This window comes from Rhinoderma darwinii, chromosome 2 (genome assembly GCF_050947455.1).
Source record: "Rhinoderma darwinii isolate aRhiDar2 chromosome 2, aRhiDar2.hap1, whole genome shotgun sequence".
Taxonomy (NCBI): domain Eukaryota; kingdom Metazoa; phylum Chordata; class Amphibia; order Anura; family Rhinodermatidae; genus Rhinoderma; species Rhinoderma darwinii.
In genome coordinates, this window is record NC_134688.1 from 232816351 (window position 1) to 232841030 (window position 24680).

At 40.7% G+C, this 24680-nt stretch overlaps 1 protein-coding gene across 7 annotated transcripts in view; it reads left to right on the top strand.

Annotated features, from left to right (window-relative positions):
• Positions 1-24680, top strand: part of RPH3AL (rabphilin 3A like (without C2 domains)) — a 340146-nt gene that overhangs the window by 216694 nt on the left and 98772 nt on the right. For all 7 annotated transcript variants that reach the window (XM_075852932.1, XM_075852933.1, XM_075852931.1 and 4 more), the window contains one exon: positions 206-380. In XM_075852932.1, coding sequence (XP_075709047.1) covers positions 206-380 — 175 coding nt within the window. The remainder of the gene's footprint in view (positions 1-205; positions 381-24680) is intronic.

The following is a 24680-nucleotide window of genomic DNA, read 5'->3' on the forward strand; positions in this document are numbered from 1 at the left end:
AATACAAAACACGCAACATTTTCTGCAGTAAAAAACACAGGAAATGGTGTGGATATTCTGCTAGTTTCTGCAGAATTGCTGCAGAAATTTTCTGAAACTATTCCATTATGTGTGAACAAGCCCTAAGGCACACGAATAAAGTACTGCATACAAAATAAATCAAATCTGCGATCAGGTTCCTCAGCATTTTTCTCTGCTTTTACAGGTCTGGAAGAGATCAGGAGCTTGGTTTTACAAAGGTATCCCAAAATATATTTTACCATTGAAGACGTCAAATAAAACTAGTGAACTTCACCTGAGGCATACACAAGCCGAGCTTCAGATTCAAGATGTGAAAACTGTTGTAACAAATAGAACATATACCTGGGCAAAAGGAAGAGGTCAGTAATATGGTATTCGAACTCTCTGTGGCAGACAGTAAAAAAACACATAGTACGTTGGAAAATGTTTTATCATTACATGATGAAATGTTAAATACTTTTGTGTCACAAAAGTATTTAACATTTCATATTGTCTCTGGCTAACACGGTACTACACAATTTTTTACTGTACATCATTACATGAATACATTACAATTCCTTAACCCTTTGGCTATGCAGCCGGTTTTTATTTAAGTTTTTTCCTTCCCGAATTCCAAAAGCTATAACTATCTGTTTCGTCGACATAGCCGTATGTTTGCTTGTTTTTTGCGAGATGAGTTGTAGTTTTTAATGGCACCATTTAATGTACCATATGATGTACTGAGAAAGTGAAATGGGCAAGAAGCAGCGATTGTGCCATCGTTTTTTGGGTTTCCATTTTACGTAGTTCAGCGTGCGGTAAAAAACACATTTTAACTTTATTTTACAGGTTAATATGATTACAGCGATACCAAATTTATATAGCTTTTTTACCACTTTTACAAAGAAAAAACTACAGTATGTTACAAAAAGAATTAGATTTGTGTCGCCAAATTCTGAGACCCATAACTTTTTTATGTTTTGATCTAGCGGTGTGAAGGCTTAATTTTTGCGGGGTGAGCTATCGTTTTTATTGGTACTATTTTGGGATACATTTGACTTTTTTTTATCTTTTTTAATTCCATTTTTTGGGAGCTAATGTCTCCAAAAAACAGCAATTCTGTTTTTTTAGATATTTTTTTTTTTTTACAGAATTCACTGTGCGGATTAAATAACATTATATTAAAAAAAAAAGTTACACATATAAGGTATCACCACGATCGTAAAGACTCAAACAATAAAGTTAATGCATTAATTAAGCAGCCGGGTGAACAGCGTCCAAAAAAACCCGCAAAAAACAATGTCAAAATTCCCTTAAGAAAACATAAAACCTCTACGTATTTGGTATCCCCATAATAGTGCCGACCCATAGAATAAAGGTAACATGGTGTTTATGCCGCATAGTGAAAGACGTAAATTTGTAACATGAAAAACAATGCAGGAATAGCTATTTATTTTAAATGATTTCCTAAAATAATGTTAATAAAAGTTAATCAATATATTATATGCACCCAAAAATTATGCAATTGAAAAATACAACTCGTCCCACAAAAAACAAGCCCTTATACGGCTATGTCGACGGAATAAAAAAAAGTTACGACTCTTAGGCTATGTTCACACGGCCTATTTTCAGCCATTTTTCAGGTCGAAAAATGGCTGCAAAATCGGTAGCAGAACGCCTCCAAACATCTGCACATTGATTTCAATGGGGAAAAGTGCGTTCTGTTTCCGATGTGGAGTTTTTCTACGCGGCCGTTTTGAAGAACGGCCATGTTAAAAAAACGCTCGCGAAAAAGAAGGGCATATCACTTCTTGAGATTTTTTTGGAGCTGTTTTTCATTGGCTCTATAGAAAAACAGCTTCAAAAACAGTCGTAAAAAACACAGCGAAAAACGTGAGTTTAATTAAAAAACGGCTGAAAATCAGGAGCTGTTTTCCCTTGAAAACAGCTTCGTATTTTCAGACGTTTTATTGTTAAGCGTGTGAACATACCCTTGGAATGCAACAGTGAAAAAACAAAAAATAATCCTTGGTCATTAATGCACAAAATGTCCTGGTCAAAAGGGGTTAAAGTGGACACGTACATGTTCTGTGTAAATGAAGGGGGACCCTCCTCAATTCCTCAGGTAGGCATAAGGGACCTCAGTCTGTTACTGCTTTACTCCGGTGCCCTAAGTAAATAAAAGTCCACCGGTGAACTTATATTTCTTTACCATTACGTTCTAAATTGCAGTAATAAATGGAAGCGTGTTCTAGCTACTATTTTGCCGGCAATATATACTAGAAGGGAAAATAAACACAACCAAGGGAAGTAAAACTAAAGTACTACTTCAGCCTGATTTATCGAGTTTGGTAAACTAATATTTCATTATTTCTCCCACTGACAGCTACACTGCAGCTGTTGTTATATGTCACAAATTAACTTAAGGACGCAGCCTAGTTTTGGCCTTAAGGCTCAGAGCCCATTTTTCAAATCTGACATATTTCACTTTATGTGGTAATAACGTCGGAATGCTTAAACCTACCCAAGCGATTCTGAGATTGTTTTCTCGTGACACATTGGGCTTCATGTTCGTGGTAAAATTTGGTCGATATATTCAGTGTTTATTGGTGAAAAATTGCAAACTTTAGAGAAAATTTTGAAAAAATTGCATTTTTCAGAATTTAAATGCATCTGCTTGTAAAACAGACGGTTATACCACCCCAAATAGTTACTAGTTCACATTTCCCATATGTCTACTTTAGATTGGCATAGTTTTTTGAACATTCTTTTATTTTTCTTGGACGTTACAAGGCTTAGAACATAAACAGCAATTTCTCATATTTTTAAGAAAATTTCAAAAGCCTTTTTTTTAAGGTACCTCTTGAGTTCTGAAGTGGCTTTGTGGGGCCTATGTATTAGAAACCCTGATAAAACACCCCATTTTAAAAACTAGACCCCTCAAAGTATTCAAAACAGCATTTAGAAAGTTTTTTAACCCTTCAGGCATTTCACAGGAATTAAAGCAAAGTGGAGGTGAAATTTGCAAATTTCATTTTTCTTGCTGAATTTCAATTTTATTCATTTTTTTTTCTGTAACAAAGAAGGTTTTACCAGAGAAACACTACTATATATGTATTGTCCAGATTCTGCCATTTTTAGAAATGTCCCACATGTGGCCCTACTGCGCTCGTGGACTAAAAGACAAGCCCTAGAAGCAAAGAAGCACCTAGTGCATTTTGAGTCCTCTTTTTTATTAGAATATATTTTAGGCAGCATGCCAGGTTTGAAGAGGTGTTGAGGTGTCAAAACAGTAGGAATCCCCCAATAGTGACCCCATTTTGTAAACTACACCCCTCAAGGAATTCATTTAGGGTTGTTGTTACCATTTTGACCGCACATTTTTTTCACAGCACGTATTTGAATTGGGCTCTGAAATGAAAAAAAATGTCATTTTTTCCAATAAAATGTCATTTGTGATCAAAATTTCTTATTTTCACAGGGAACAAAATACCCCATTTTGTTGCCCAATTTGTCCTTAGTGTGGCAGTACCCCATTTGTGGTGATAAACTGCCGTTTGGGCCCATGGGAGGGCTCAGAAGGAAAGGAGCGCTATATGTTTGTTGGAGTCCAGATTTTGTTGGATTGGTTTTCGGGTGCCATGTCGCATTTGCAGAGCCTCAGAGGTATCAAAGCAATGGAAACCCACCAAAAGTGACCCCATTTTGGAAACTACACCCCTCAAGGAATTCATTTATGGTTGTTGTTAGCATTTTGACCGCACAGTTTTTTCACAGCACCTATTTCAATTGGGCTGTGACATTAAAAAAATGTCATTTTTTCCAATAAGATGTAATTTTTTACCAAAATTTCTTATTTTCACAGGGAACAAAATACTCAATTTTGTTGCCCAATTTCTCCTGAGTGCATCAATACCCCATTTGTGGCAATAAACTGCCGTTTGGGCCCATGTGAGGCCTCAGAAGGGAAGGAGCGCTGTGTGTTCTTTGGAGTACAGATTTTGCTGGTTTGGTTTTCGTGTGCCATGTCGCATTTGCAGAGCCCCAGAGGTATCAAAGCAATGGAAACCCACCAGAAGTGACCCCATTTTGGAAACTACACCCCTCAAGGAATTCATTTATGGGTAATGTGACCATTTAGACACCATAGTTTCTTCACAGAACTTATTTGAATTGGTCTGGGAATGAAAACAAAATTATTTTTGTCAAATAATATGTAGTTTTGGCTGAAAATTTCTTATTTTCACAAGAAACAAAATACCCCATTCTGTTGCGCAATTTGTTCTGAGTGCCGCAATACCCCATTTGTTGTGATAAACTGCCGTTTGGGCCCATGGGAGGGCTCAGAAGGAAAGGACCACCATTTGGCCTACTCGGGATTTTCTAGTGCGAAGTCATGTATGCAGAAGCCCCTGAGGTACCAGTACAGTTGAAACCCGCAAGAAGTGACCCCGTTTTAAAAACTACACCCTTAAGGCATTCATCTAGAGGTGTAGTGGCCATTTTGACCGGAGACCTACACCCCATAAACTGTAATGTGGGTTCTCCCGGGTATGGCAATACCCTACATGTGGCTGTTATCAGCTGCCTGGACACACAGCAGGGCCCAGAGGGGAAAGACTAGGGGGGATAAGCTGTGCGGAGTGCATCAGGGTAAGTAAAATTGGGGTAAATTATAAACCAAGGGATGTATGATAAATTTTAAAACACTTTCATACAGAGCTCTGGTTATTCGGGACACGTGTCACATTGATATATTGTGTCCTCCCTTATCCCCCTCTTATAGCAGACTTTGCACCTCTTTTGACTTTTTCCCTTCTTGCCAGTTTGGGGAACTTCCCCTGGAAAGTGTTGCCCTGGTACGATGCGTGTGGGCTCGCTTCCAGAAGTACTGGGTGCCCCCCCTTCTTGGTCCCTAAAGATTAGGTTCTTGACAATCACCTCTTGAAATTCCAGGAAAGTTCCCGTCTGGCCTGCACATCGACGTAGCACGTACGCATTGTACAAAGCCATCTATATGATGTTCCCGGCCAGCTTCTTATACCACACTGCATGGCGTTGTAGGGCTTCAGGGCTTGATCTTACAAGTCCATCACTCCCATGTACCTATTGTAGTCCAGGATGCAGTCTGGTTTGGGGGTGGCCTTTCCTTCATATATCCTAAACCTGTAGGTATACCCTGATGCACTCTCACAGCTTATACATCTTCACGCCATACCTTGCCCTCTTACCCGGCAGGTACTCGCGGAATTGAACCCTCCCTTTAAAATGTACCAGGGACTCATCAATAGAAATACACTTCTCGGGGGTGTATGCTTGGGAAAACCGGGCACTGGAACGGTCTAATAGGGGTCTCCGTTTAGACAAACGGTCAAAACTGGGGTCATCTCGGGGTGGGCACGGCTCATTATCAGTATAATGTAAGAAGCGAAGTATTGCCTCATTTATTTATTTTTTTAGGTTCCAGTTCAGTTCTGAAGTTGCTTTGAGGGGCCCATATATTAGAAACCCCTATCAAATACCCCATTTTAGAAACTAGACCCCTCAAAGTATTCACAACAGCATGTAGAAAGTTTATGAACCCTTTAGGTGTTTCACAAAAATTTAGAGCAAAGTAGAGGTGAAATTTACATTTTTTTTTTGTCAGAAAATCCTCTTTATACCATTTTTTTTATAACACAAAAGGATTTATCACAGAAACGCAACTTAATACGTATTGCCCAGATTCTGCAGTTTAGAGAAATATCCCACATGTGGCCCTAGTGCGGTAATGGACTGAAGCACCGGCCTCCGAAGCAAAGGAGCACCCAGTGGATTTTGAGGCCTCTTTTTTATTAGGCACCATGTCCGGTTTGAAGAGGTCTTGTGGTGCCAAAACATTGGGAACCCCCCAAAAGTGACCCCAATTTGGAAACTAGACCCCTTGAGGAATGCATTGTAGTTTTCTTGGGGTGCATGCGGCTTTTTGATCAGTTTTTATTCTATTTTTAGGTGGCGTGGTGACTAAAAAACAGCAATTCTACTATTGTTTTTTTTTTCGTTTTTTTTTACAGCGTTCACCGTGCGCTATAAATGACATATTCACTTTATTCTGCGGGGCGATACGATTACGGCGATACCAGATGTTTATAGTTTTTTTTGGTCTTATGGCGTTTGCACAATAAAATACGTTTTGTAAACAATCATTCACTTTTTGTGTTCCCTTATTCTAAGAGCCATAACGTTTTTATTTTTCAATCAATAAAGCCGTGCGAGGACTTATTTTTTGCGTAACGAACTGTAGTTTTGATCAGTACCATTTTTAGGTACATGCGACTTTTTGATCTCTTTTTATTCCATTTTTTGGGAGGTGAAGTGACCAAAGAATTGTGATTGTGGTTCGGTTTATTATTATTTTATTTTACGGCGTTCACCGTGCGGGATAAATAATGAAATAATTTTGTAGTTCAGGCCGTTACGGACGCGGCGATACCAATTATGTATAGTTTATTTGTTTGTTTATATATTTTTATTAATAATAAAGGACTGATAAGGGAAAAGGTGGGATTTTTACTTTTATTACTTTTAAATCTTTTATTTTCTAATTTTTACACATCTTTTTTTAACTTTTTTTTCACTTTATTACTTTGTCCCACTAGGGGACAAGAGGGCAGGAGGCTCTGATCGCTATTCTAATACACTGCACTACATGCGTAGTGCAGTGTATTAGAGCTGTCAGCTACTCACTGACAGCAAGCATAGTGGGTCCTGACGTTGTCAGGACCCACTAGGCTTCCGTCTATGGCATAGCCGGACGCCATTGTTTGGTGTCCGGTTGCCATAGTCACCATCGCCGGCCGCTATCGCGTAGCAAGCCGGCGATGGCAGCTTAACCCCTAAAAAGCCGCGATCTCTATAGAACGCGGCTTTTAAGGGGTTAATCAGCGGGGACACAGCGATCGGTCCCCGCTGTAGGAGCTGTGACAGCTGCTGAACAAGACAGCAGCGTCACAGCTCCTGTATGTGTCGGGAGGACGGCCGAAACGGCCGTTACTCCCGAGACGTACTATTACGGCATGGAGCGCGAACTATACAGCTGCCATGACGTAATAGTACGTCAAGGAGCGGGAAGGGGTTAAATGAGTTCGCTCTGGTCGTGCATGGTGACAGGTCTTTCGTTTTAACCTGGATCATCGGCCAGCAGGAAACTAGAACTAGAATAATTACACAAAGACAAACACCACTCATTGATTCATCCATTCGCTTCCAGAATGTTGTTTTGGGCACAATTCCTGCCTGCATTTTCTAGCTGTAATTTAACATTGTGTTTGCACACATTATATGTCTGCTTCATCTAGACACTGGAATACATGATACAGGTCACATCTGCAATGTATTTGCTATGAACTAAGTGTCCTGTTTGTTTAGGCATAAAATAAATGAAATTCTTGTAAATGGCATATGTATGCTGGTTCACACACAAAGTTGCCAGATGATTATATTTTTTATGTATTTGAATAAATGGTTTATATTAATCAGTATTCAGATATAAGTGATGGTATAAATCAAGTTGTAAATATGTTAGACAAGGCTGTTAAATATTTATAGAAGTGTTGTATTATTCTGGCAATTTGTAGGGGGAATTCTTATACCTTAGGCTTTGTTCACTCCGTTCATGGGTTCCGTCAGGGCTTTCAATCATGGGAACCCATGAACGGAATCAAAACTGAAACAAGCGGCAACCGTAGGTTTCCATTTGCATCACCATTGGCCAATGGTTTCCGTTTGTTTCAGTTTGGATTCCGTTCATGCGTTCCCCTGACTGAAAGCTCAGATGGAACCCATGAATGGAGTCCCGACGCAGATGTCTTAACTCTGCCCTAAAGCCATACAATAGTCAAGCATATAGAAAGGCAAGAATCAAATGAAGGAATATGGAGGGATGAGTCTTGCTTCAACAGTTTTTTTTTGTTGTTTTTTTCTAAAAAACTGCAAATAGAGAAGTGTTGTTTTTAAATGGGTTTTCAAGTATATAATATTGAAGGCCTTTTCTTAGGATAGGCAATTAATTTGAGATCTCTAAGTGTCCGACCTTGACAACACTCGCCAATTAGCACTGTCCATGTGCAGATATGTCTGGTACTGCGAGTGCGGGGTATAGAAAAAAGACCACGGCGCCACATAGTGTAATTCAGTAAGGTAGGCTGATGGAGGAATAAAATACCATGCTCACCAGATTGCCGTAGGGTAAAAGCGGGTAAACCACGAGTGCTGCTGCCAGATCCAATCCGGTTACCGAGGGAAACCGCTGATTTGTAGTAGGTTGGTGGAGAGAAAAACGGATCTATCTCGGCGCTGCTTAGTGGTACAAGTCGGTGGAGAAACGAGTAGTCTCTTGTAATATTGATGAATGTTTTTATTGCAGTAGCAACGCGTTTCGACGCTGAACTGGCGTCTTCATCAGGCATAAAATTGTTTTAAAACAGGACAGTATAAATACACACCACTGAGTAGTGATTGGCCCAATTCAGATGAGGCAGAAGATGACATAAAAAAACCGCCAAAAAACTTTGGGGGTCAAAGTTCAAGATAAAAGTAGGCAAACAGAGAAAACAATATATACTGAGGTTAAGTAATAAAAACAAATGGTACTTAGTTAAATACACAATTACAATGTATAACGGAGGATAAGCTGAAAAAGGATACGTGTCACATCTGGATTTGCGGAACTAATGGGAACGCAGCCTTTTATTGAAAAATAGGATATAGTTCCCAAAACAGTGTTAATAAAATTAGGACGGCAATGATGTGTGTTTGTTGTTGTTTACTTCTCTCAGAATTAGGCATTTAGATAGTGTGTCGGTTTCAGTTTCTTAGTGTTTGAATCGTTGTCAAGGAGACCATGTAAACTACGGTGGCCGGGGGGGACCAAAGTTAGAAGGTGGGGCGCATGTGGTGGAACGCATGGTGGCCCGCACGTTGACACGCAAACCACGGGGGTTCGTGTGGATGTAATAGGAGAAGAATGAAGAACCTCTGCTGGGGATACGTAGGTAAGGGGAATACATTGTAATACAGTAATATAGTAATATATGTGTATATGGGAGATAGTTGTAGAGATGTTTTTACTTCAATTGTCTGGATTTTGAATAACGGGAGCAACGTAAGTTTTACTAGTAGTGTATTTATAACAAGTAGATTGGCTATAGAATCGTGAATGCATGAGGGATAGATGCTGTTGGTAGGGTTAGTCCAAGGCTGATTCCGAAATGTCGTTCAGGCCCCTTGGATATAGTGTGTCCATTTTAAAAATCCAATAATTTTCCCATTGTTTTAGTTTATTGAACCTATTTGGAACATCTGGATGGATGTGTTCTATAGGAGGAATACTGATTAGGTTAAATTGGCATTTATGTATCTGAGCAAAGTGGCGAGATACACTGTGTTTCACGAAGCCGGTGTTGACATTGAAGCGGTGGTTATTGACCCGGGTTCTCAGGCATTGCTTTACAGACGATATATAGACGACCTATTCATAGTCTGGAGAGGAAGCAACGAAGAAGCTTCCCAGTTTATTGAGAACCTCAATAGCAACAACTACGAACTAACCTTCACACACACATTTTCCCCTGTCTCCATTGACTTCCTTGACCTTACTATCAGCCATGATAGAGTTAGCAACCAATTTATTACACAAACCCACTTTAAACAAGTAGATGTTAATAGTTACATCGATTTCAGAAGCGCCCACTACCGCCCGTGGCTTTTAAACATACCTTTTGGCCAGTTTAGGAGAATCAGGAAAAACTGCAGTACAGATAACCATTATCAAAAAGAGTGCAATGTACTAGAAAAACGTTTCATCGACAAACACTTCCCCCCAAAACTAATAGAAGGTGCAAGAACTAAGGCCACTGAACTAACACAAAACTCCTGCCTAAATCCGCCCCTCAAAAACTCAGGACCTGCTAAAAACTTCAACACCAATTTCATCACCACGTATAACAATGGAAACAAAATTATCAGGACAATTTTGGGCAAACATTGGCACATCATCAAGAGTGACCCCTTTCTGAAAGACCTGATCCCGGCTAAACCCAGTATCACTTTTAGGCGGTCCCTAAACCTCAAAAATATTCTAGCCCCTAGTAGAATCAAGAAGCAAGTATCATCAAACACACATTTCCTGTCCGATCTGAAAGGATCCTATAAATGTGGTCATTCCCGTTGCCTATGCTGTAATATCATTAGTAACAAAAAACACACATATACATCCACAGTCACCAACGAATCTTTCCCTATCAGAACATTCCTTAATTGCGGCAGTTCATACGTTGTTTACCTTATTGAATGCCCATGCCAACTACAATACATTGGCAGGACCACCCAATGCCTGAGAACCCGGGTCAATAACCACCGCTTCAATGTCAACACCGGCTTCGTGAAACACAGTGTATCTCGCCACTTTGCTCAGATACATAAATGCCAATTTAACCTAATCAGTATTCCTCCTATAGAACACATCCATCCAGATGTTCCAAATAGGTTCAATAAACTAAAACAATGGGAAAATTATTGGATTTTTAAAATGGACACACTATATCCAAGGGGCCTGAACGACATTTCGGAATCAGCCTTGGACTAACCCTACCAACAGCATCTATCCCTCATGCATTCACGATTCTATAGCCAATCTACTTGTTATAAATACACTACTAGTAAAACTTACGTTGCTCCCGTTATTCAAAATCCAGACAATTGAAGTAAAAACATCTCTACAACTATCTCCCATATACACATATATTACTATATTACTGTATTACAATGTATTCCCCTTACCTACGTATCCCCAGCAGAGGTTCTTCATTCTTCTCCTATTACATCCACACGAACCCCCGTGGTTTGCGTGTCAACGTGCGGGCCACCATGCGTTCCACCACATGCGCCCCACCTTCTAACTTTGGTCCCCCCCGGCCACCGTAGTTTACATGGTCTCCTTGACAACGATTCAAACACTAAGAAACTGAAACCGACACACTATCTAAATGCCTAATTCTGAGAGAAGTAAACAACAACAAACACACATCATTGCCGTCCTAATTTTATTAACACTGTTTTGGGAACTATATCCTATTTTTCAATAAAAGGCTGCGTTCCCATTAGTTCCGCAAATCCAGATGTGACACGTATCCTTTTTCAGCTTATCCTCCGTTATACATTGTAATTGTGTATTTAACTAAGTACCATTTGTTTTTATTACTTAACCTCAGTATATATTGTTTTCTCTGTTTGCCTACTTTTATCTTGAACTTTGACCCCCAAAGTTTTTTGGCGGTTTTTTTATGTCATCTTCTGCCTCATCTGAATTGGGCCAATCACTACTCAGTGGTGTGTATTTATACTGTCCTGTTTTAAAACAATTTTATGCCTGATGAAGACGCCAGTTCAGCGTCGAAACGCGTTGCTACTGCAATAAAAACATTCATCAATATTACAAGAGACTACTCGTTTCTCCACCGACTTGTACCACTAAGCAGCGCCGAGATAGATCCGTTTTTCTCTCCACCAACCTGGTACTGCGAGTGAACAGTATTGAGCTGCAGTACCAGACATGGCTGCATGGGCGAGAACGGCACTGTGTTGGTTACTACAGTGAAGAGACCATGTCACTCCAGTGAGGGCCATGACCTCTTTTTTTTCTGCTGATCAGTGCGGGTTCTGGGGTTTGGACTCCTACTATATATGAATGAGTCTCTAGGCAAAAGCTTGTACAATTGCTCATTGAGTGCTTTGACCAGTCATGTTCACTATTGCTCGGCGAAGTGTATTAGTTCCTGTGACAGAACAGTCAGGACGCAGAGGAAATCACAAAATGATACATTTTAAGACTACTCGGCAGGCAGTGAACCTATTATAAATATTCATCGTCAACCATTTTGATTAGGAAATAAATACAAAATTAAAAAGGATCACAATATATCTTGTTGGAAGAGAATCGCCTTGGAGTAGAAAAAAAATGGTCTGATATGTTTTTTCTCTTAGAAAGGGTTACTCTTTTGTCCAAGAGCGGTGACTGGTATTGCACCACAGCCTCATTTAGGTTCAACAAGTGTGTGTGTGTGTGTGTGTGTGTGTGTGTGTGTGTGTGTGTGTCAAGAAGCTGCAGAAACTAGCAGTTTTTCTGAAGTCTTGCAAGCCTCCGAGCTGATATCAGCCAGAAGCTGATCTTTCCTGTTCCCTGTAGCTCACTTGTCAGCTTTGCTGTAAATACAAGCACAGGATTAGGAGGATCATTTCATTATAACTAAAGTGTGGGCAATTTAATTAGTTTACTGGAAGTCTAGATAAGGTAGGATAGCAACGCAATATACACATATAAAGCTCTGAACACATCTCCCCTAGTCTGCAGGAGGGGCTATACTCCATCACTTCCTGGTGACTATGAAAATATGATATTTCTCTTTCAATTGAGTCTCTCATTCATTTCAGCTGCCATAGAATGCACAAACCCTGCTGTACTGACTACACAAAAAGTACAGGAAGGAACTTGAAGGTGTTACTTCAATATGGTTGCCCCCAGGGAAGGTTTTATAAAGAATAAATAGCTACCAAATTAAAACAAAAGACCAAACACATTATTTATCTATATTCTTAAATGGATTAATCGGGTTCTGAAAATGTTGGGCTAATGGCTGCAAATGAGATAAAAAAGCAGTTTTCACCCATCGTTTTCACTGACCATCCAGCGCAGACGCATCGGTGGCAAAACCGGGGATGGTTTGGTACCTCTTCTTTTTTTGTCTCATTTTTAGCTATTTTCAGAATCCAGATGACCCGTTTAAATCGAATCAATGAAATGAAAATGACCCATTCCCTTTTATAATAAAGATAATTACTTCCGTGTTTTCTAGTAGGGGAGGTCAGCGTGGCATATATTTCAAAAATAAATTTAACATCTGCAGTAAATGAGTATTGTGCATATACATTGACCAAAGTAAACGTGTAACCAGCACAATTACATGAATATTTAACACATGGCTTTATAGCTTATAGTTCATAGATCCCAGTGCAAAAGCTGGAAATTGCAAATCTTGCAAAAGAACTAGTTTTTGTGAGTAGGGTGGGGGGGGGGGGATGCAGTATTTTTCAGTTAATCTCTAGACTTAATATTGATAACTGTAGTTATTGGAATTTACGCAGACCATAATGTATATTTTACCACACACTTTTTTGTACTGCAATTTTTTATTGAGACTAAATATTTTGTGTATATTATTGAATGCACCCAGTGCCAACTAAAATATGTGGGATGCACTATACGTAAATTGAAAATACGAATTTCTGAATATGTTGCCAATTGCTTCCACACCAAATCGGTTGGGGCTTCTGGTGCATCAAAACATTTTGCTTCATTCCACCAGCGGGATTTGTCTGCTTTTAGAGTCCATGGAATAGAAAAAGTAAAAAAAACAAAACGTTAAGTGGTGGAGATTGGCGTAAATGCTTATTGCACCGAGAGGCGTACTGGGTTTTCCAGTTGTCGACTAGACACCCCTCGGGCTTGAACTTCAAAACTAATCATCTTTATCATTTTTAATCCCCATGCTGTTTACTTTGTGAATCATATAATGTTATCTCAGACTCAGGCCTCATGCACACGAACGTAAAAATGGCCGTAATTACGGGCCCATAGACTTCTCTTTGCTACGGGTACCTTCCCGTTTGCTTACGGGAAGGTGCCCGTGCCGTTGAAAATATGGAACATGTCCTATTTCACTATTTCAGGCGGTAATTATGGCACAGGCAGGCCCATAGAAGTCTATGGGGCTCCCGTAATTACGGATGCCTACGTGTGTGCACCCGTAATTACGGGAGCGTTGCTAGGCGACGTCAGGGGATAGTCACTGTCCAGGGTGCTGAAAGAGTTAACTGATCGGCAGTAACTCTTTCAGCACCCGGCACAGTGACTACCGCTGGAGTTAATAGTATTAAAAGTTAACTTACCGGCTTCTTCCAGTCCGGCCTCCCGGGATACGTTTCATCCCATGTGACCGCTGCAGCGGTCACGTGAACTGCCGCGTCATCCAGGGAGGTTGGACAGGATGTCAAAAGAGGGACGCGTCACCAAGACAACGGCCGGGGTACGTATGAACTTCTTTTACTTACAATCGCTGCGTTCCGCTGCGAAAACTCTGCCCGAAATGGCTGCCCCTTCTCTCTATCCACCACTGATAGAGAGAAGGGGTTGCCGATTAGTGCAATGCAATTTTGCAAAGAAAACGTGTCCGTAAATACAGGTGGAATACTGGTGACAACGGGCCCGTATTTACGGGCACGGGTCCGTAAATACTGGTGGAATACGGGTCGAATACGTGTGACAAAGTACCCGTATTTACGCCAATATTTACGGGAGGAAAAAAATACGTTTGTGTGCATGAGGCCTAAACATATATATTCTTTCTTACAGCCCTTGTCTTCTTGAGCTTTGACGTATGGGCTGTATTATACAATTGGGGTTTGAGATTGCATTTTTTAACATAGCTATGCGGTTTCTATGTTCAATAACATTTGTCAAATGACATTCATGACTTCTATTCTTAAATCTCAACATTTTCGAATGTACTTTTTGCAGGTTTTTTTATTTATTTAAAAAAAAAAAATCCTTTTTATATGTCTCTATTGTTGCCACATCAGTTTCGCTTCCTGCTGCTTCCTTTCTCCATATTACTTTTTGTGACTCATCCAGAACATGTTTTTTTCATGTGTTTTTGCATTAATTACATTCCTATATAATATTTAATATTAAAAAAATACCCCATTCACATCATGCATTTTTTTTTAATGCATTTTTTTATTCATGCGTTTTTTACACAATATATAGATGAGGTCAATTAGCACAACATAATTATGAAAAGATACAAAATATATTTTATTGTTGAACATGTACAGGACAAAACGAATTTAAAAACGAAGCATACAATGCAACATCGTGGTGTCTAGCAGGGCAGGAAACGTGGATATACAGAAAGTGTATAAATGGAAACTTCCATCAAAATAACAGTAAATGCATGCAGTAAGGCCTCATGCACACGACCGTGGTGTTTTTCTGGTCCGCAAATTCCAGGACCGTGTTCCGTGGAATGTCATCCGCAGTTCATCCGTATGTAATCCGCAGTTCATCCGTATGTAATCCGCAAAAATGCGGATGAAAAAAAAAAAAAAAAAAAAAGGACTTTTAAACAGGATGCCAAAAGCTTGGTCAAACCCCCTTTAGAAGGTCACATGATCCGCAAATCCGCAAACTGCGGATGACACACGGCGGTGTATCCGCAATTTCCACGGGCCCATTGACTTCTATTGGCATGTCCGCACCGCATTTGCGGCCCATAATAAGACATGTCCGGAGTTTCTGCGGCACGGATGTGCGGACATGCGGAGAGCCGTGAAAACACGGATAGTGGGTATGGCCACATAGAAATGAATGGGTCCGCAATTAACCCGTGGATTTGCGGTTGAATTGCGGACGCAAAAACACGGTCGTGTGCATGAGGCCTAAGAGTGGTGGGCGAATGTGCCCATGCATGAAAGCAGAACTGACTCGAGGGATTATGCCTCAATGCAACGTATTATAAATCCTCAACAGGAGGGTAATGATGTGAACGAAGAGGCAGAGCCAGACCTATATGCTTAAAGGGGTTGTCCCAAGTTGATAAATGGTGCTAGTTAGCTCCCCCATGTAAAAATAAGAAGAATTCTAATTACCTGTCCGTCGTCCAGCGATGTCGTTTTCTTGATATCGTTGATTGAAGTTGCGGTCGGTCCCTCTTTGTATCCTGCTCGTTGCCTAGGTTCCCGGCCACCGCTATTTACCTTTAGCGGTGGCCGCGCATGCGTAATGACATCCTCTGCGTCCGGAGCAGAGGATGTCATTTACTCATGAACGCGCATCTCGGCGCATCTCGGCGCATGCGCAGGAGATGCAAGGAGATGAAGTGGAAGGCACCCGTCGCGAGAAGTCTGCGCTCCGCTAAAGGTAAGTGTGTGTGTGTGTGTGTGTGTGTGTGTGTCTGTGTTTGTGTATATATGGGTGTGTTTGTGTATATGTGTGTGTGTTTATGTGTGAGTGTATATATGGGTGTATTTGTGTGTATATGTTTGCGTATATTTTTGTGTTTGTGTATATTTCTGTGTGTGTATATATGGGTGTGTTTGTGTATATGTTTGTGTGTGTGTTTTTGTATATGTGTGGGTTTGTGCATGTGTTTGTGTATATATGGGTGTGTTTGTGTACATATGTTTGTGTGTATATGTGTGTGTGCTTTTTTGGTGTGTTTATGTGTGTGTGTTTGTGTATATATGGGTGTGTTTGTGTATATGTGTGTGTGTGTATATATGGATGTGTTTGTGTATATATGTATATGTCTGTGTATATGTGGGTTTGTTTGTGTACATGTGTTTGTGTATATGTTTGTGTGTATATGTGTGTTTGTGTATATGTTTGTGTGTGTGTTTATGTGTGTGTGTGTTTGTGTATGTGGGTGTGTTTGTGCATATGTTTGTGTGTATATGTTTGTGTGTTTTTGTATATGTATATGTGTGTGTATATGTGTGTGTTTGTGTATATATGGGTGTGTTTGTGCATATGTGTATATGTATGCATATGTGTGTGTGTATATGTGTGTGTGTGTTTGTGTATATATGGGTGTGTTTGTGCATATGTGTATAGGTTTGTGTGTATATGTTTGTGTGTGTTTTTGTATACGTGTGTGTTTGTGTATATGTGTGTGTGTGTTTGTGTATATATGTGTGTGTGTATATATGTTTGTGTATATATGGGTGTGTTTGTGTACATGTGTGTGTGTGTGTATATGTGTGTGTGTATATGTGTGTGTGTATATGTGTTTATGTGTGTGTTTGTGTAATATATGGGTGTGTGTTTATATGTGTTTGTGTATATGTTTGTGTGTGGTTGTTTGTGTGTGTGTAGGTGAGTATAAGTATCGGTATTGTTCACATTGATAACTGTTTTTTTATGTTGTTGCAGATTTTGATGTACCGATTGGACTACGTCTTTCGATTCGTTGGACTACTGCGTAGATCTACGTTTTTTGAAAATTTTAATAAAATGGTTAACGAGGGTTTTGTTGGGGATTTCTTATTTCAATAAAAAAAAATTGTCTTTGTGTTTTTTTTTCAAACTTTATTAGTGCCTAGATAATGGCAGTTGGCTGATTGACAGCGTCCATTATTAAGGCGGTACTTAGTGTTAGCCGGTGCAGAGGCTAGCACTAACCACCCATTATTACCCCAGTACCCACCACCACCAGGGGTGCCGGGAAGAGCTTGGTACGATCCAGTACCCGACCATCTGTTGTGATGGCCGGGCGCTGGGGCGGCCGTAGGCTGGTATTATGAGGCTGGGAAGGGCCAAAAACAGTGGACCTTCCCACCCTTGTAATGCTAGGCTGCTGCTGCTGTGTTGTATCGGGCTGGTTATAAAAATGGGGGGGACCCCCACGTCGTTTTTTTGTAAAATTTAACAATAGACGTTGGGTCCCCCACATTTTTAATAACCAGCCATATACAAGGCCGCAGCAGCCTGGCATTACACGGGGTGGGAAGGGCCACTGGTTTAGTACATTCCCAGGCTAATAACACTGTGTTGTATGTGGCTGGTTATGATAAATTGGGTGGAACCCCATGTCTTTTTAATAAAAATAATAAATAAATAATAAAAAAAAAATGACATGGGGTCCCCCCCATTTTTATAACCAGCCAGATACAACACAGCAGCAGCAGCCTAGCATTACAAGGGTGGGAAGGTCCACTGTTTTTGGCCCTTCCCAGCCTCATAATACCAGCCTGCGGCCGCCCCAGAGCCCGACCATCACAACAGATGGTCGGGTACTGGATCGTACCTGGCTCTTCCCGACACCCCTGGTGGTGGTGGGTACCGGGGTAATAATGGGGGTTAGTGTTAGCCTCTGCACCGGCTAACACTAAGCCTCCCCTTAGTAATGGACCTTGTCACTCAGACAGCGGCCATTACTAAAGTGATAGTAATAAAACTTGAAAAGAAAAGACAAAGATATAGATAAAATATTTTATTGAAATAAAGCACCCCCAACACAACCCTCATTAACCATTTTATTGATGAAAAAAAAGCGTCATCTAAGTAGTCCTCGAAACCGACGTAGTCCAAACACCAAACCTGTAAAAAATCAAAAATATAAAAAAAAAAATGAAATAAAACATGTCGTAGGCTTACTTTCACTTTCATGTGTGATACTGACTGTTATACCATGTATAGAAGCCTGCGGCAAAGTTGGCTTAGATACAGGACGCCAGCAGACAGTATCATACATGGCCATACAGACATATATACAAACAAACATACATACATGCACGTATACACATACAAACATGACAACATACATACATGAAAACATACATACAAACATACCTACATGAAAACATACACACATACAAACATGACAACATACATACATACATGCAAACATACATACATGAAAACATACATGCACATATACACATACAAACATGACAACATACATACATGAAAACACAAACATGACAACATACATACAAGAAAACATACATACAAGAAAACATACATGCAAACATACATACATGAAAACATACATACATGCAAACATACATGCACATATACACATACATGCACATACAAACATACATACAAGCAAACATACATACAAGCAAACATACATACATACATGCAAGCAAGCATACATACAAGCAAACATACATGCACATATACACATACATGCACATATACACATACAAACATACATACATACATACATACAAGCAAACATACATACAAGCAAACATACAAGCAAACATACGTATATGCAAACATACATACAAGCAAACATACATACAAGCAAACATACATACAAGCAAACATACATACAAGCAAACATACATACAAGCAAACATACATACAAGCAAACATACATACAAGCAAACATACATACATGCAAACATACATACAAGCAAACATACATACAAGCAAACATACAAGCAAACATACATACATGCAAGCAAGCATACATACATACATACATACATACAAGCAAACATACATACAAGCAAAAATACATGCACATATACACATACAAATATGCAAACATACATACAAGCAAACATACATACAAGCAAACATACATACAAGCAAACATACATACATGAAAACATACATACATGCAAACATACATGCACATATACACATACATGCACATATACACATACAAACATGACAACATACATACAAGAAAACATATACATACATACATACATACATACATACATACATAACAACATACATACAAAAATAAACTCACCTAAGACGTTCCCACGAAGAGCTGAACGGTCCCGTCACTTTTCTTCTCCCATTCACAATAACAGAGCGGTGGGCGCAGATGAAGTAATCACGTGGGCCTGATATGATTACGTCATCTGCGCCACAACGCATTGTTACTATGAATGCGAGCGGCGCCAAGAAGAAGGAAGATGGCAAGTGACGGGACCGTTCAGAGCGCCGTTAGAACGTCTTAGGTGATTATTATTTTATTTTATATATTTTTAGTTGTTCGCCGGGTGCTGATGCAGCACCGCTGCGGCGGCTACAAATATTACATGTAGTGACAGGGTGGGTGATGGAAAAGTGGCTTGCCGAAACGGGGTGAATGTAGTGTAGTGTAGTGTAGAGTACATTCACGGTAAGTTCGTCTCAATCGGGCTTACCATGCCCGCTTGAGACGAACATTCTCCCGATGTTGCTAGAACTACAGTATCTAGCAACATCGGGAGCGCGCACACTGCAGAGCGGAGCGGCTTGATTGACATCGAGCCGCTCACGCCCCTTTTTAGAAAAGATAACCAGCACTTGCTGAGTTATCAAGTGTAAAAAAAAGGCACTTAGGAAATGAATTTTAAATTTTTTTTAACACCAAATGTTTTAAAATTCATTTCCTGCTTAGAATGTATAAAAAAAAAAATTTGAGTCAACTTGGGACAACCTCTTTAATTGGTGTAAATGAGGTAACTTACCTATAGTATTGTTCCTGAGCTGTGGAGACACCAACTCGGCGCGCGTTTCGGCGAAATGCCTTCGTTTTGTCCTGTACATGTTCAACAATAAAATATATTTTGTATCTTCTCATAATCATGTTGTGCTAATTGACCTCATCTATAGGATATATCTTGTATATAAAAGGTCAGTGCACGAAGTCTCTACTTGGTTTCACGTTGAATCCTTTTTGACTGATAGTCATAGGATTCCCCCCTGGATATACAAATTGGTTACACATGCGTTTTTTTCACAGTAAAAACACATTTTCTTTTTTTTCAAAATTATTTGTTTTTGTGTCGCCATATTTTAAGAGCCATAATTTTTTTTTTTTTTCGACCAATGCAGCTGTATGTGGACATTTGTTTTTGTGGGACGACTTGTAGTTTTTATTGGTGCCATTTTGGAGTAAATGCGACTTTTTGATCACTTTTTATCAACATTTTTTTTTAAGGTACAAAAAACAGCAATTTTAGGAATGTTTTTTTATTTTAATTTTTACAATGCGGGTTAAATAATGTAATTGTTTTATAGTTGGGTTTGTTACGATACCAAATACTTTCTTTCATAATAAATATTTTGTAAGGGGGAAAAAGTGGGGTTTTAATTTTTTTATTTTTTTTACTTGGGGCTTTTATTTATATATGTCAAACTTTATTTAACTTTTTTTAGTCCCGCTAGGGGACTTTATTGTGCGATCTTTTGATCGCCTTTATAACATACTGCAATACCTCTGTATTGCAGTGTATTATTGCCTGTCAGTGTGAAACTGACAGGCACCTGATACGTCTTTCCTTACGCAATCACTGAAGGCAGACCTGAGGCACCCCGCAATGCACATTGGATGCCAGTGGGTGAGAGAGGGAGCTATTCAGCGCTGCATCTGAGGGGTTAAATATGATCGGAGGCCACTGCTAGTGGTCTCCGATCATTGCCCTGAAGCCCGAGGCAAAAACAGTGTTTTTGATGGAACAACCGGAAATTATGACGAACGGAAACCATTAGCGATGTTTCCGTCACCATTGAGATCAATGGTGACTGAAACGGAAGCTGTGCTTTCACTTTCCGTTGCGGGGTTCACCCGTCGGAAACCCAGAACGGAAATGAACGGTGATGTCAACAGGCCCTTAAATGTATGTTATTATTATTTATTTATTAAAAAAAAAAAAAATTTGTAATACATTTGTTTTGTACCATAGAAGGTTTTACCTGAGAAATGCAACTGAATATTTATTGCCCAGATTATGCAGTTTTTAGAAATATCCCACATGTGGCTCTAGTGTGCGAATGGACTGAAACACAGGCCACAGAAGCAAAGGAGCACCTAGTAGATTTTGGGGCCCCCTTTTTTTTTTAGAATATATTTTAGGTACCATGTCAAGTTTGAAGAGGTGTTGTGGTGCCAAAACAATGGAAATCCCCCAAAAGTGACCCGATTTTGGAAACCATACCTCTACATAAATACTTTGAGGGGTATAGTTAGCATTTTGACCCCACAGATTTGTTGCTACATTTATTGGAATTTTGTCTGTAAAAATGAAAATCTACTTTTTTTCTGAAAAAACGTAGACATTTTTACAAGGAATAAGGCCTGATGCACACGACCGTATTTTTTCCCACCCGTAAATATGGGTCCGGTGTCACACGTATTCGACCCGTTTTGCACCAGTATTTATGGACCCGTGCCCGTAAATATGGGTCCAGTGTCACCCGTATTCCACCCGTATTTACGGGCACGTTTTTGGCTGCAAAATAGCACTGCACTAATCGGCAGCCCTTCTCTCTATCAGTGCAGGATAGAGAGAAGGGAAAGCCCTTTCTGTAATAAAAGTTAAAGAAATTCATACTTGCCCGGCCGTCGTCTTGGTGACGCGTCCCTCTTTCGGCATCCAGCCCGACCTCCCTGGATGACGCTGCAGTCCATGTGACCGCTGCAGCCTGTGATTGGCTGCAGCGGTCACATGGGCTGAAACGTCATCCAGGGATGTCGGGCCGGATGTCGAGAGGGACGCGTCACCAAGGCAACGGCCGGGAGACCGGACTGGAGGAAGCAGGAAGTTCTCTAAGTATGAACGTCTTTTATTTAATTTTTTTACAGGTTGATGTATATTCTGATCGGAATTCACTGTCCAGGGTACTGAAAGAGTTACTGCCGATCAGTTAACTCTTTCAGCACCCTGGACAGTGACTATTTACTGACGTCGCCTAGCAACGCTCCCGTAATGACGGGTGCACACATGTAGCCACCCGTCATTACGGGAGCTCCATAGACTTCTATGGGCTGTCCGTGCCGTTATTACGGCCTGAAATAGGACATGTTCTATCTTTTTCAACTGCACGGGCACCTTCCCGTAAGAAAATGGGAAGGTACCCGTGGCCAATAGAAGTCTATGAGCCCGTTATTACGGGTCGTAATTACGACCCATAATAACGGGAGTTTTTACGGTCGTGTGCATGAGGCCTTAAGGAGAAAAAAAAAACCATCATCATTTGTAAAACTATTTCTTCAGATTACGGCAATAGCCTATATGTGGTCATTCACTGCTGTTTGGACACTATTTGGCTTTTGGAGCTCAAATTTTGCTGGAATGGTTCTCGGGTGTCATGTCACATTTGCAAAGCCCCTGAGGGACCAAAACATTGGAAACACCCCAAAGTGACCCCATTTTGGAAACTACTCCCCTCAAGGAATTTTTTAGGGGTATAGTTAGCATTTTTACCTCAAAGTTTTTTTGCTGAATTTAGTGGTATTAGGCCATGAAAATGAATATCAACATTTTTTTTCCATTAGAATTTTGTTGTTTTTTTTTTTTCATTTTCACAAGGGATAAAGTAGAAAAAGCACCCCAACATTTGTAAAGCAATTTCTCCCGAGTACGGCATTACCCAACATGTGGTCATAAATTAGAAATTAATTAACCCTTTCAGGACTAATACATTTTTTGTTTTTATGTTCACTCCCCGCCTCACAAGAGCCATAATTTTTTGTCAATAGAGTGGTGTCGGGGCTTAATTTTTGTGGGAGGAGTTGTAGTTTCTATTGATTCCTCCACGTCACTCACTTCTGAAGCGGAATCCCCAATCCCGTGGCCGGGGATTCCGCTACAGTAGAAGTGAGTGACTACACTGTCCATATATGGACACAGCGACGTCACTCACTTCTGAAGCGGAATCCCCGACCCCATGGCCGGGGATTCCGCTACAGGAGCAGTGAGTGACTACACTGTCCATATATGGACACAGCTATGTCTCTCACTTCTGAAGCGGAATCCCCGACCCTGTGGCGGGGGATTCCGCTACAGAAGAAGTGAGTGACAACACTGTCCATATATGGACACAGTGACGTCACTCACTTCTGAAGTGGAATCCCCGGCCCAGAAGAAGGCATTACATACAGGGAGCTGGGTGGCATTACCGGGGCTGCGTGGCATTACCTACAGGGGCTGCGTGGCATTACCTACAAGGGGCTGGGTGGCATTACCTGCAGGGGGCTGGGTGGCATTACCTGCCGGGGGCTGGGTGGCATTACCTGCCGGGGGCTGGGTGGCATTACCTGCCGGGGGCTGGGTGGCATTACCTGCCGGGGGCTGGGTGGCATTACCTGCCGGGGGCTGGGTGGCATTACCTGCCGGGGGCTGGGTGGCATTACCTGCATAGTGCTGGTTGGCATTACCTGCCGGGGGCTGGGTGGCATTACCTGCAGGGGGCTGGGTGGCATTACCTACCAGGGGGGCTGTAGCATTATCTACAGAGGGCTGTGTGTGGCAACAAATTTAAATGAAATTCATCCGATTTTAAAACGGACAGGGAAAAAAACGGATGCAAAACGGGTCAAAATCGGCCGTTAAAAACGGCAACACGGCCCGGAACGGATGCAAAACGGATGCAAACCGGCCGGGAAAAACGGCCCAAAACTGTCGTGTGAATGAGGCGACATTTGTCAAGAACAGCTTATATATCAAAATGCCAATAACATTCAATCAACTGAGAGTGGGATAAAAGGTAAAATAGAAGAACATATGTGATTGTCAACTGGTGATCAAACAATATCATCATTCGAAAAATATCATCAGAGAAACATCTGTACCAAATGTCACTAGGGAAAAAGGAGGGGGGACAGAAACGATAGCAAGGGGGTGAAGAGTATATTTCACCTGGGAGTGTCTGACTATATATTGCCAGAAGATCAAGTTGGGCGGTCCACAATTTGACCTACCCAGAGGTGTTTGTCGTGATCTTCACAGAACGAGAAATTACTTGAAATTTTGTTAAGTTGCACAATTTCCAGTGGGATAATTCCTCCATTCTGGCTAATTGAACTCCTTTCTGAAGCCAATAGCCTATTTGGGGCAGGGGGGTCATTTCAGTTTTCCAATAGGACGGGATAAACGCTCTTGCTACTGTAAAGAGTTGCATCCAAGGAACCCCATGTTTGCTCTGGTCTGAGAGCGGTGTTAAATTGAGGAATATCAGATGTGGGTCAATTGTAAAAGAGGTCTGGGTAATGGTTTTTAGTAGAGTTTGTACACGGTCCCAGTATGGGGCTATTTTCTCACATTCACACCATATGTGGAGGTATGTACCTATG